This window comes from Hylobates moloch, unplaced genomic scaffold (assembly GCF_009828535.3).
Source record: "Hylobates moloch isolate HMO894 unplaced genomic scaffold, HMol_V3 SCAFFOLD_17, whole genome shotgun sequence".
Classification (NCBI taxonomy): Eukaryota; Metazoa; Chordata; class Mammalia; order Primates; family Hylobatidae; genus Hylobates; species Hylobates moloch.
This window is the reverse complement of record NW_026652292.1, coordinates 77,835,905-77,848,471: the sequence shown is the minus strand read 5'-3', so window position 1 is coordinate 77,848,471 and position 12,567 is coordinate 77,835,905. Positions and strand designations below refer to the sequence as shown.

General features: G+C 55.7%; 1 protein-coding gene across 2 annotated transcripts in view; it reads right to left on the bottom strand.

The window, feature by feature from the left end:
• Positions 1–9,878, bottom strand: part of WFS1 (wolframin ER transmembrane glycoprotein) — a 34,836-nt gene extending 24,958 nt beyond the window's left edge. Inside the window, exons 1-2 of one of the 2 annotated variants that reach the window (XM_032135883.2) lie at positions 9,714–9,878; positions 2,169–2,405 (exon numbers count right to left, since the gene is read on the bottom strand). In XM_032135883.2, the coding sequence (XP_031991774.1) occupies positions 2,169–2,400 (232 nt within the window). In that variant the 5' untranslated portion in view covers positions 2,401–2,405; positions 9,714–9,878. The remainder of the gene's footprint in view (positions 1–2,168; positions 2,406–9,713) is intronic. The other variant, XM_032135885.2, reaches the window with a different exon arrangement.
• Between the last annotated feature and the right edge of the window lie 2,689 nt (positions 9,879–12,567).

Here is a 12,567-nt window from a genome sequence, read left to right as displayed (position 1 = left end):
TGGGAAGGAAGTGTGGGGCTCCAGCCCAGTGAAGTTTCTGAAGCAGCCCCTGCCCAACCTTGCTGAATGGAGGGCTGAAAAGGGGGTCAGTTCCTCAGGGAGGCAACCAGAGAAGGGCGACCCAAGGCTGCTCTTCTCCTGTTTCCCAAGTGTACAGGCCAAGCAGCAGCTCAGAGGGGGCTCTGACGGTGCCTCCTCCAGGCAGTCCTCCTGATGCCCTGAAGAGTGCCCAGGCTCTCCTGGGGGGCCCCTAGGGGACTGCAATGTGGGTTGTCCCCCGCGCTACATGAGCCCCCAGAATATAGTTCCTTGTTCACTCCTGTCTCCCATATTGCTCAGAGCTCCTGGAGGGCAGGCCTCAGCCTTCACTCCTGTCACCAGGACCTGGCCAGGCATTGATCTAGGGACAGGCCAACCTGCTCTGTGCACTTCTCTGAGTCTGGGACATGGGGAGCCCTGGGCACAGCTGACCTGAGGCCCGTAGTGAGCACAGGCTCCAGGTATGTTCAAATCTCCCCTCCACCCTTCACCAACCATGGGACGCTGGGTCATCTACTTAAGCCCTCTATCCCTCGGTTTCCCATCTGAAAAACGGGGCAGCAGCAGAGCCTGCCTCCCAGGGCTGTTAAAGAAGCAAGTGGGCTAATGCCCTAAAAAGATACCTGGCTCGGGGAAGTATGAGCTAAATAGCTACCCTTGTTGTTACCTATTGGTATTTTAATTGATGCTTACCCACCTATGTTGGCAGGACGGGGGAGCTAAATAACAGACTCTTGCAGCAGCTGCTACTGGCAGGGACCCTGGGCCCTGCCCTCCCTGCGGCCATTGGGCATGCAGGGCCAGGCCTGCTGTGGCCACATCAGTGACCAGTGACTGGGAGACGGGATGCCCACTGCCCCCAGCTGCAGGCCCAGTGTTGGGGGCTGGGCTGTCAGGCGGCACCCAGGGCTTGCTCTTCACCACCCCCACATTGGAGACCAAAGCCAAACAAACCACAGCTGCTTCCTGACTCTTCTTATCTGAAACACACAGTCTTGGACTCTGTCCTTTGCGGGCTGTTCTCATTACCCAGATTGAAACCAAGCTTCCGAGCCCTGGTCTTTGTTCCCCTGAAGCCGTGAGGCTGGGCCCAAGTCCCGGGGTCAGACCCTCGTCTGCCCAGAGGGCTCCAAAACAAAGCACAGGAGCACAGTGATCTTTTAAGGAGATGCAAAGACAAACAGGGCCCAGGGCTGCGGTGAGTTTCCGAGGGCCCGCCCAGCATAAGTGGTACATGGGAGCCTCAGCACGCTGCGACCACAGCAGGGAGGCCCCACGGCCCTGCCAGTGAGGTGACTGGGACAAGAAGGAAACCTGGGCCACTCCAGCACTTCGTCTCTCACCCGCTGGGTCTCTTGGGCAAGTCACCTAGACTCAGTGCCTCAGTTTCCCCTCTCAGGACTGCCATGAGGAGTCCCGCCCTGGCACATGGACAAGGCTGGTGTACACAGCAGGCACTCACCATAGGTCTGGGGCTTCTGCATGGGCAGGAGGGGCAGTGATGAGCTGGGACTGAGCCTCCCTAGCAGCGGCCTCTCTAGCGAAAGTGAAGGCTGACCGAGGCCTGAGTCAGCTGGAGAAGGTGCCCAGGGGCTGGACTCCCCTGATCACACCCACCACCCTCACACCACCACCCGGGAACCAACAAGCCTGTCAGCTCTGCCTTTGAACACCAAGGGCCTCGGTCAGCTCTGCCTGTGAACACCCAGGGCCTCAGCTCGGCCTTTGAACACCAAGGGCCTCGGTCAGCTCTGCCTTTGAACACCAAGGGCCTCGGTCAGCTCTGCCTGTGAACACCCAGGGCCTCGGTCAGCGTGAATTTACTCCACACGTTTGGATGCTGTTGCAAACGAAAGCTGTGAAGTGCTGCAGAGGCCCTGGGAAGAGAAGGACTGCAGAGGAGTGGGGGCACCAGCACCACCTCGAGTGGGTGCCACACAGGTGGCAGGTGCAAGGCTCTGAGGAGGTGGGTAGCCCCAGTGGATGGACGCCTGTGCACAGTATGGGAGCTGCACAATGCTGAACTGCAGAGGACCTGGCGGGGGGACCCTCCAGGGGTGGCTGAACCCCGTTCCAACCCAGCTATCCCTGAACATGCCCCGCCTGGGCTTCCCAGCCTGCCCCCTTACCGGTGCTGTCTGCTCTTTCCCGGCTCCTGGTGTGCTGGGCCTGGGGCTCAGCGGGGGCTGCTGTGTCTCTAACACCAGGGCCAGGGCCAGCCTGGGGTCCGGGTGCTCGGGGCCTTTCGCTCCTCTCCTGCTCCAACGAGGCTGTGGCATTGAGTCGGGAACGCGCCTGGGGCTGCGGTGCTGGCGGGGGCTGTGGGCAGGAGGGGCCCAGCGGAGCAGTGTTGGAGTCCATCCTGCCTGGAAGAAAAGTCAAGGTCAGGCACACGCAGCACGGCAGAGCCCGCTCTGGCACTTAGTGTCTGCTGGAGACAGAAAAGCAGAGGGAGGCAGGTGGGAGCTGCCAGACACTCCATACAGGATCTCGCTAACACTTAGCACTGTGCCCATGGGCCAGCCCCGCTTCCAGGGAGGAAACCATGGGAGGACACTCACCCACGTGACTCTACAGATGGCACGGCACTTACCGTCTCAGACCTGCACACGCCGAGGCCTGGAGTCCCTGCCTCACTGGGCATGAGCCACGCAACCCTGGCCTTCCCTCATCCAAGAAACGGGGATGATGGCAGCAACACCCAGAGCCCACCCATGTGAAGCCCGGCTGCAGGGGGCTGAATTGGGCCCCACATCATGTGCCCACCAATGTCTGTGAACGTGCCCTTATTTGGAAAAACAGGTCTTTGAAGATGTATTTAAGGATCTTGAAATGAGATCAGCCTGGAGTAGGGAAGCCCTGGCTCCAATAGCTAATGGCCTATAGGAAGAGGAGGGTAACAGAGCCAACGCGGACACGGGTGACAGCAGCCAAGGAGCAGGAGGACCACTGGCCACTGCCAGAAGCTGGACGGAAGCGAGGAACTGAGCCTCCCTCAGAGCCTCCAGGAGGGACCCACCCTGCCCAAACCTTGACTTCAGACTTCTGCCCCCAGAACCATCAGAGAACAAACCTCTGTTGTTTTAAGCCACCAAGTTTCCAGTAGTTTCTTACAGAAGCCCTAGAAAACTAATACGCTGGTACTGAGTAAAGTTAAGTAAATATGAGAGGGGAAGGGAGCTGGGGAGGGTGGAAGAGGGCAGGGGAGAGAAGAGGGGGAGCCAAATGGGTGGAGCCGGGATTCATACCCAGACCTGCCGCTCCACAGCCCCTACCCCAGGCCCAAGCCACAGCACCGAAGTCACAGGAATGATGCCCCAGAAATCAACACACATAGTAAAAAGCAAACTAAGGCAAACAGTGCGGTGGGGGCATCAGAAGAGACTAGAGTGCGCAGAGATCCCGTGACCCGTGTCACGCTGGAGCAAGTGCTTTATTTTATTCAACAGAGGCCCTCACATGCTGCTTAGCAACATGGAAAAACACCACCATCCCTGTAATGAAGGACAACCACCGGCCACAGACACAGAGCTGAAAGCGCTGCAGGATCCTGAGCCCCAGACCCGGATGGGCCCTGGATGAGCGGTGTTAGGGGTGGGATGCAAACCCCTGGCGCTGCTGAACCTTGAACCTGCTGCTGTGAGGCTGTGGAAACTTTCCCTCAGATTCCCAAATGACCATCCCAAGCTCAGGGTCCACAGCCATCCTCTGAGGCACAGAGCAGGGAGAGGCTGGTAACAGAGAGTCTCGCTCCCAGCCCCAAGCTGCCGCTGTGCTCCTGGCTCTGTGCCCACCAGCTGTGTGGTCCTGAGCAGCCCACATCCCTCCCTGCACCTCAGCCTCCTCATCTGAAAATGGGGACGGGGCAACTGTGAGGACTAGTGAGACCAGACACCGTGGGCAGCACGAGGAGTCCCCTGGCTGCCTCTGAACACCCAGTGCGTGGCACGGAGCCAGATCCGAGTAGGTGCCCAGAGGTCACCTTTGGGGACAGCTGTGACTGGAAGAGTCAGGAGTGGCCCCAGCCTCCACACACAACAATTTCTGCTCCATTCCCAGCTGCAAATGGGTCCTAAAGATCAGATCGGTGCCGCTCAAGAACTCTGCAGATTTCAATCCACACGTTCCTCCCTCAGAGGGACTGAACCCTTAGTTTAAAACATCCCCCAGGTGCAAAGAATGCATGGTCAAGCTTGGGAGCCTGCTCCATCCTGTTTCCAAGTTCCAAGCTCCCGGGAACTGGCACCTTCCACAAAAGCAGCCATTTAACTGCACGTGCAGACCTAAGTGTCCCCTTAGTCAGCTGTGGCAGAGAAATACAGGATCGCACATAGAACCCACACAGGATCGCAAACAGAACCATGGTCCTGCAGGCCACCGGACCACCTGAGACGGTGAAAAGTCAGGTCTTCAAATGACATGTGGCCATGTCTACCTTCTCTTCCATGGTTCCCATTGCCCCCAAGTCAGGTGTCACTTTCTCAGACAGAGAGAGAGGGCACCTTCACTGAGGGCTGACCTACGCCAGAGCATCTCTGCTATCAAGACCAACAGCTCTGTTCTCGGTACTTGTCTTTTCTCATGAGTTTCTCGTATGGCCCTGGAAGGTAGGTCCTGTTGTCGTGAGTTCCTCGCATGGACCTGGAAGGTAGATCCCGTTGTCATCTCAGTGTTATAGATGGGGAAATGTTTTATCCTTCAACCTCACCCCACTTCACAGACAGGAACGCAGGTGCAGGGAGGGGAGGGACCTGCTCAAGGTCAAACAGCTCCAGATACCAGACCTGAAATTCAAATCCAGACCTGCCCAATTCTAACGCTTCTGCAAGCTCATTTCTGAAAAAGACGACTTTGAAATCCGACCGCCACTGCACCCCCTCTCCCAGGGCCCGTTCACTGCAAAACACTGGCTACCCTTCAACATCAGCACACAAACGCTGACCTCCACACTTCTGTTTCCATAGGGCCCTCTTCCCGGAATGCCTTCCTACCCTCCTCCCCCAGCCTAGACCCTAAGCACCCTTCAAGTCAAGAGCTCCAGCGATACCTCCTTTGTGGGAGCTTCCAAGCTATGTCTGTCCCGAGTCCTTGTCTTCCTCACCTGCCCAGGTAAACACACAGCACCTCTCCATCAGAGCCCTCCCTCTGCTAGAGGTTACAGCTGGAAGCAACATGGCATGGGGCATCAGTTTCAGTTACCCTTACTAGTGGCCATATGACCTCACTGTGTCTGTTTCCCCATATGTAAAATGGGGATAGCACCTCCCACATAGGGGTGCTGTGGGGATTACGTATGTGACAGAAGAGAAAGCAAACTATTGGGCATTAAAAAAAACCCTAAGCCGGCCGGGCGCAGTGGCTCATGCCTGTAAACCCAGCACTTTGGGAGGCCGAGGCGGGCGGATCACGAGGTCAGGAGATCAAGACCATCCTGGCTAACACAGTGAAACCCTGTCTCTATTAAAAATACAAAAAATTAGCCAGGCGTGGTGGTGGGCACCTGTAGTCCCAACTCCTCGGGAGGCTGAGGCAGGAGAACGGTGTGAACCCGGGAGACAAAGCTTGCAGTGAGCTGAGATCGCGCCACTGCACTCCAGCCTGGGTGACAAAGCGAGACTCCCGTCTCAAAAAAAAAAAAAAAAGAAAAACCCTAAGCCATTACTCCCAGGTGCTAAACAAAGGCATGTTCAGTTGGAAAACACTTCATAAAAGGAATTTCAGGGAAACATTCTAGCTGGCCTATGTACCATGTATGTCACACTGCAGTTAAAAAAAAAAAAAAACTGTTTAAAGTAAAATCTCTGGTTAGTAAGAATGGATGAATACAGGAGGATTAATTTTCAGGTTCTCTGAGGGTTGGCCAAGTCTGGTTTGGATCAAAGGGCTTGTTATTTCAAAACAAGCACAACAATTCCTGGTCACGTTGGTCACAGGAACAATGAAGATCAGAAAAGATCTCCTGGTGGAAGGACCTGCTGTCTGGTCCTTCCCTGAGTCTTCCTGCGTGTGACAGCCACTGTCAGCCCTGAGGGCAGGGGCTGCAGCTTATCCACTCAAAGACCTGCTGCCTTGCCAGGAATACGTTAAGCACTTAATGCACGTGGGCAGAAGCTTGAGGCAGCCTGGCCTAGGGCAGGAGCACCATCCAGGCAATAATGCTGTGGGATCTTAGCAAGTCCCTCCCCCAAACCCCAGCATCCAGGCATCTTCAGCTGCATCCACTCTGCACCCTCAGATCCCTACCTGCACGGTGGGGCACTCAGCCCCAACTCCCTACTGGTGACCAGAGCAATGGCTTAGAAGCCGTCACTGTATAAGATCCACAAAAGCAAAGTTGCTAGCATTCTTTCCCCATGAGCACTGAGGCGTATTTTTATCCCATCCAAACACAAACACCGGCACCAGGGAGTTCAGCTGAGAGGCCGCCACCTAGAGAGGGCTGCAGGCACCATGCATCCACTCAGACCCACAGCAGAATGACCACATGTGGCCTTCTGCCCTAAGGGCTCTGGCCCTCACCCAGGCCGCCCCCATTCTGTTCTCTCTGTGGGGGCAACCCCACCTCCCAAGCCAGCGCCTCAGAAACAGCCCCCTTGGGAAGCCGAGATGATGTTCACACTCTCTCTGATCAGTGCCTCTGCCTCCAGGATGCCAGTCCAGGGGAGTCACTGGAGATGCCCTTGGGGCTCACACACAATGTCTGTCCCATGGCACTTTCAGCAATGTCCAGAAAGGGGCTGGCTATAAAGCCTACACCCCTCCATATGGTGCAACGCTGTACAGCTGGTAAACGTGACCTCGTACATGAACGTTTCGAGACAAGGAAAAGGTGGGCATGACACTGTTAAGGCAGGATTTAAAGCAGCAGAAGATATTAGCCGGAGTCTGTCTAGGATGAAAACAAAATTTATCTGCCAAAAAATGGAAGAAAACGCCCCCTAAAAAAGATACTTGCTGTCTCTGGGGATAAGGCTTATGGCGCGGTTTCATTTTATTCTTCTTTTAAACATATTTCCCTAGTTTTCTATAATGAATGTGTAATGTTTTTGAAATTAAAGCAAATATTATTTTAAAACCCATCTGTGAGCAAGCCCTAAGGGAGCAGGCCCAGGAGGTCCTGGCCCTGGGATGTCTGCTCTGGCCTGGCCTGACCCAGCCCCCTGGCACAGGGCTGCTCCTCAAGGCAAGGGCACAAAGCCCTTGATGGATCCCAGGTACCTATTTTTGCTCAGAGCATTAAGGGACAAACCAAGGAACATTCCAGCTCTATCCAATGTGGCACATTCACAGGAACAGAGGGATTTGAATTGGGACTGCCCCAAGCAGCAGTCATGACAGCCATAGTGGCCAAGCCCCCACCACACACCTGGCACCTGCTCCAGGCCTCGCCTGGGTGGGCAGCAGGTGTGGACTGAGGGTAGGTCCATCTTGTGCCAAGCGCTGTGCTGGGCCCCCTGCCCTAGAGAAGTCTTGTCCAGGGCCAGCGTTGGAGCAGCTTCATCTAGATGGGAAGGTTAACACCTAAACAGACACCCACAAAGATGGCACAGAAGGGGGCCCTCACTCCACTGTGGGAAGAGGCAGGCCAGTAATCCTGCATGAGGCCTTGACTAAGCCTTCTGGACGAGCAGGCAGGAGCCAGGCAAGGTGGGAGGTGGCTGGGCATTCCAGCAGGGGTTGTGCCCAGAAGAGGAGGCAGCAGAGGGACAGTGAGCCAGCCTTGTGGCCAGGAACACACAGGTGGCTGGGAGGTGACTGCTGGGGAGAGGACACAGGAGGGAGAGGCTGAGTGAGCAGTGAGGCGAGGCGGGTCCCTGAGGGCCCGAAGGAATGCCGGCTCAGGAGGCGGACCTGACCCGATAGCCCAGAGGGAAGTGGCAGCTGAAGAACAGCAGGACTGTGTGCAGCCAGGCCCGGATCAGGACCAGGGAGGAGCCTGGAGGCCGTTCAGGGAGAGGAAAGGGTCCTGAACCAGGGCAGGTATCCCAGTGAGGCTCAGGAGCCAGGAGAGACAGGAGAGAACCAACTGGGAGTGAGGAATGAAGGGCACAGGGGGTGGTCTGGTTTGTGGCTGGGGCTGGCTGGCTGTAGTGGTACCACTTCCGGAGGTAGGGAAGTGGGAGGGGAGGGGAGCCGTGTAGACATAAAGCTCCCGACCTATTATAATTCTTATTGCCACCGTCAAGGACGGGTGTTTCGGGTCTGTCCGGCAGTGCAGACATCTCTGGGGGTTGAGACTGAGCTGAGGTCCCCTCTGTGACCAGCCCCAGAAGCCTGTCCAGCCCTGGTCCGGGATGGGCAGGGGAGGCCTAAGTCAGAGATGCCCTCCATGCTCTTCCATCCTGGGCAAGAAGGTGAGATGGCGTCTCCCAGCCAACTTTTCCTGTGTCTGCGAAGGGAGGAGGACAAACCAGCAGTCAGGGAGAAGAGGCTGAAATGTGGAGGAGCCTCCCTCTAAATCCCTGGTTGGATACAGTGGAGACCCCATGGGAATCACAGACCCTTGGAGACAGAAGTAAACAGGTGGGGACAGTGGCAAAGGTGGCCTCTGGGCTTCCCGTGGGCTCCCTCCCCTGCTGCAGAGAACAGGCAGCCAGCACATGGGGTACCCAGGGCACAGCTCTTTGAGTGATGGATGCTGGCAGAAGAGAAAGCCCTTTACAAACTGCAAAGCCCTGGGCCAAATGCCAGGGGTCATTGTCCAAGGTGAGGAGAGGCGGGGCTGCTTCTGGAGACATGGGGCAGAGGCTTCACACAGGCTCTGCCCCGATCAGCTTCGTGGTCCTGGGCTGGCACCAAACCCTGCTGAGCCTCAGCTTCCTGGGGTGTCAAATGGGGACTATAACTTCTCCGCCTAAGGCTACTGAGAGGGTTAAATCTGGGTGGTGGGGGGATTGCACAAATGCGACTTCCTTGGAATTCATAACATCAACTACTAAGTGGGTGAGAGGCCAAGGCGCCATCACATCCAAAACAGCTGGGCAGGATTCTCCAGAAAGTTTTCGTTGATCAAACAAAAAGCTAATGATCCAGAGGGTGGAGTTCATACGAGGCAGGGTCCAGGTGCTGCCACTGAAACCTCTCAACTCTCTACTGAGGGGCCGGGAGAGGGAGAGGAACTGCCAAGGCGCTCCTAAGTGGGCTGTGGGGATTCAGAGTGTCCCCTAAGCTGTCCCTCGGGCGGGCCGGGTCCCCCTGGGGGACTGAACCCCCCTTCCCCCCACAACACCTCCCGGGGGCCCAGGCGCGTTCCAGCGGCCGGGCGAGCACCGAGGGCGGCCGTGGGTCCTGGGACCGCGGGGGAGGGGCATGACGGGGCAACTCGAGGGGGATGGTGCGGGGCGAGGGGAGGGGGCCTGCCCGCCGGCCGCTCCGCCTCTCGGGCCTGCTGTCCCGCCCGCGGCGGGGCTCCAGGCGACAGCGCACGGGGGACCGGGGAGCGCCCCCCGGGTGACTCGTTCGGGCCCGGGACAGGGGTCGCCTCGCGCGTTGCAGAGCGGGCGGGACCCCCGGCCCTCCAACTTCGGGGACCTTGCCGGGACTTTGGGGCCAGCCACCCATCAGCTCGGAAGGGGAAACTGAGGCCCGAGGCGGACAGTGCCTCAGGGCTCTTGCCCGCCTCCTGCGCGCTGCCCACAGCCACCGCGCCACTGCCGCAGCCCCGAAGTACTCACCAGCCCGTGAGTGGGCCGCACGCGGCGCTGCGACGCCCTGGGGCCTCTGGGCCGGCAGTAAAGTTGTTCGGGAGCAGCTGAACGCGGCGCAACCGGGAGATCCGCGACCGCGGGGGAGCAACCTGCACTGGCTGCTGAAGAGCCGGCTAGCGCGGCCTTCTGCACGAGGGGGCGGGGCAGGGGCGGGGCCTTCGGCCTTCCTCCACTCCAGACGCGGACCCCCGGATACGGCGCCAGCTCGGCCTGCTGAGTGGCCGGAGCAACCGCCAATCACTCCACACCTCCGCCAATCACGGTGCGCCTCGCCTAGCTGCGGCCCGGCACTCCCCATGCGCGGTTGGGCCCGAGGGGCCAGAGGGCGGTTCCGGCTCGCCCACAGCGAAAGTTTCCGAGCGGACTCGGGCCCCGGCCCCGCCCCGCCTGCAGAACGTCCAGTTGCTTAGCGAGGCCGCTCGCCTTCTCCTGTAACAGGTGGTTTGCATCCGTGGAAAAGGCTCCGGCCACCTTTCATCCACCACTCCGGCCTCAGCGGCCCCAACTGCAGATTCATTATATTTGCTGTTGCAATATTAACACACGTCTTGAGCGCCTATTCCAGCGCTGCAAGAGAGTCTAAGGGCTCCCCTAATAACAGCAGCAGAGATGGAAAAATGGGGCCTGTTTGGAACGAGTGTCTGCAGCCAAGTACTGCTTTCAGTGCCCAGAATCAAATGCAGTGTAGCAAGCTTTTCACACGGTGACTGTGGGATTCCTTTAAAGCGTGTGTTAGCCCAGGGAGTGAGCAAGGCTCAGGCAGTTTGGAGACTCTGTCGTTTGGTTCATGTCTGGGAAGCGTGGTTTGGAGATGAGGGCGAGGGTCTATCCTTGAGAGGCCCTCGGGAATGTGAGACCCTGCCTGCTCTGTCTCTGGTCCCCACAGCCAACCTGAGATACCTGTCCTAGTTATCACAGCAGAAACTGCGGCTCGGAGTGACTGTCAGAGATAATACTTACCAACGTGTTGGGAGCAAATATTCCAGATGGCTTTGGAGATGAGTTCTGAACACACTACTTCGGAGGACTTTTGTCAAAGCGGCGTAGTTCACGTCAGTCACCTCATTTGATTCTCCAGCTGCCCCCACTGCCCACCCCCGATCCCCAATGTTCACCTGTGACTCTGTGAGGCTCACAGAGGAAGGAAGAACACCTGCCATCAGCCTCGCCTGCTCTGTCCAGGTTGGCTTAGGGGCTTTCACAGCTTTCAAGGGCCCCCCTAGTGACCCAAGGAGGGAGGTGGCATTGGGCCCATTTTTTATTGATGTGAAAATTGAAGCTCAGACATAGTTATTTGCCCAAAGTCTTGAAGATGTCTTTCCACCTTATCATACACTAACTGTAGGAAATTTGGAGAATTACTAAAAGTAGGAAGGAGAAAAAAAATCACTCAAAGATGATCACTCTTCACATTTTGAGATATATGCACATTTAAGAAAATAGTAAATATTAATGTGAACACACAATCACAGAGAGGCTGAGGCACTTCACAAACCCTTTGCAGGGGCTCATTAAGCAGAGAGAAGAGGACAGATTGGAAAGTTCCTCCTGTGGAGGTCTAAGGGAAGAGAGAAAGTACAACAAAAATCTACAAGACGGCTTAAGGAGCCTCTATCAGAACACAGCAACGCTGAACATATTCTGTGGAGCTAAAAGACTGAAAAAGCAACAGGCAAATTCAGAAAGAGAAGAGTGGAGGTGAGGACAAATGAGCAAACTGGAAGATAATGTGGAGTAAATGCTGCATGATGTAGAGGAAAAGCACATGAAAATCATCGGGACAAAAAGCAGAGACTGGAAAGACAGTTCCAGGAAGTATATTGCGCAAAGGACAGGTACTCCAGGAAGAGCTGGAGGAGAAACAGAGGTTAGCAAAGTGCCAGGAGAAAGTGTCCCTGGGAATCCCAGATGCCAAGGATAAAGAGACGGTCTTGCAGAGTTCCAGAAAGAACAGGTCACATCTAAGGGGAGGAAAGTCGAAGTGGTTCCTAGGGGACTTTGGAGCAACGTCCAGGGACTCTGATGATAGGATCAAGGATCCTTACCATGGCTACCACAGGATTCATCTGTCTGGACAAAAGAGAGAAAATATCCAATGTGGTAAGACAGAGAAAGGACCCCAGCCATGTCCCCTTTCAGAGGAAGATATTCAGAGTTCCCCCATCACCGAGACAGTTCAATCACAGTAGAGATTTCAAGACAGAGCCAACGCTCAGAACAGGAAGTGGTATTGAGCAATGACCCTTGCAAAATATACAGTATGGCTAAGCCACATGTGCCTGTGATTTGGTACTAGCAATGCCACATAAGGATTCTTAGAACATAAGCTACATGCTGCAAGAGAAAGTTGTATCAGCCTGGAACTAAAAAAAAAATAGAATCTTATCACGGAGAAGTCAGAATATTTTAAGATCACATTTGGTTGAGGGGAGAAGGAGGAAGTAAAAGGATCTGATTTGGTGAGTGGGGAAGGAAAGCCTTATTGGTGGTAGGGAGGGGGGCTTCATTGCCATTTACTTTTAATACATTAGCAGGGAAAGACTGGTTTAATGATGACTCTCAGGAATTGGAAAGTAGCAACTCACGGGAAAGAAGCAGAGTAGAACTCCTGAATTACTAGGTAGAAGTTGGGGGAGGGGTGGAGGGAGAGTAAGGAAGCAAAATTAAGGGGGAAAAGTAAATAATAGCAAGAACAATAAGCTTAATAACAGTAAACATAAGATGAGATAAAATAAATAAAGCCATGGCTACCAGCCTTCATAACACAGATGAATGGGCTGAATTTCCCATCCAAAGTCTGTAAGATTGGCGCAAAAACCAA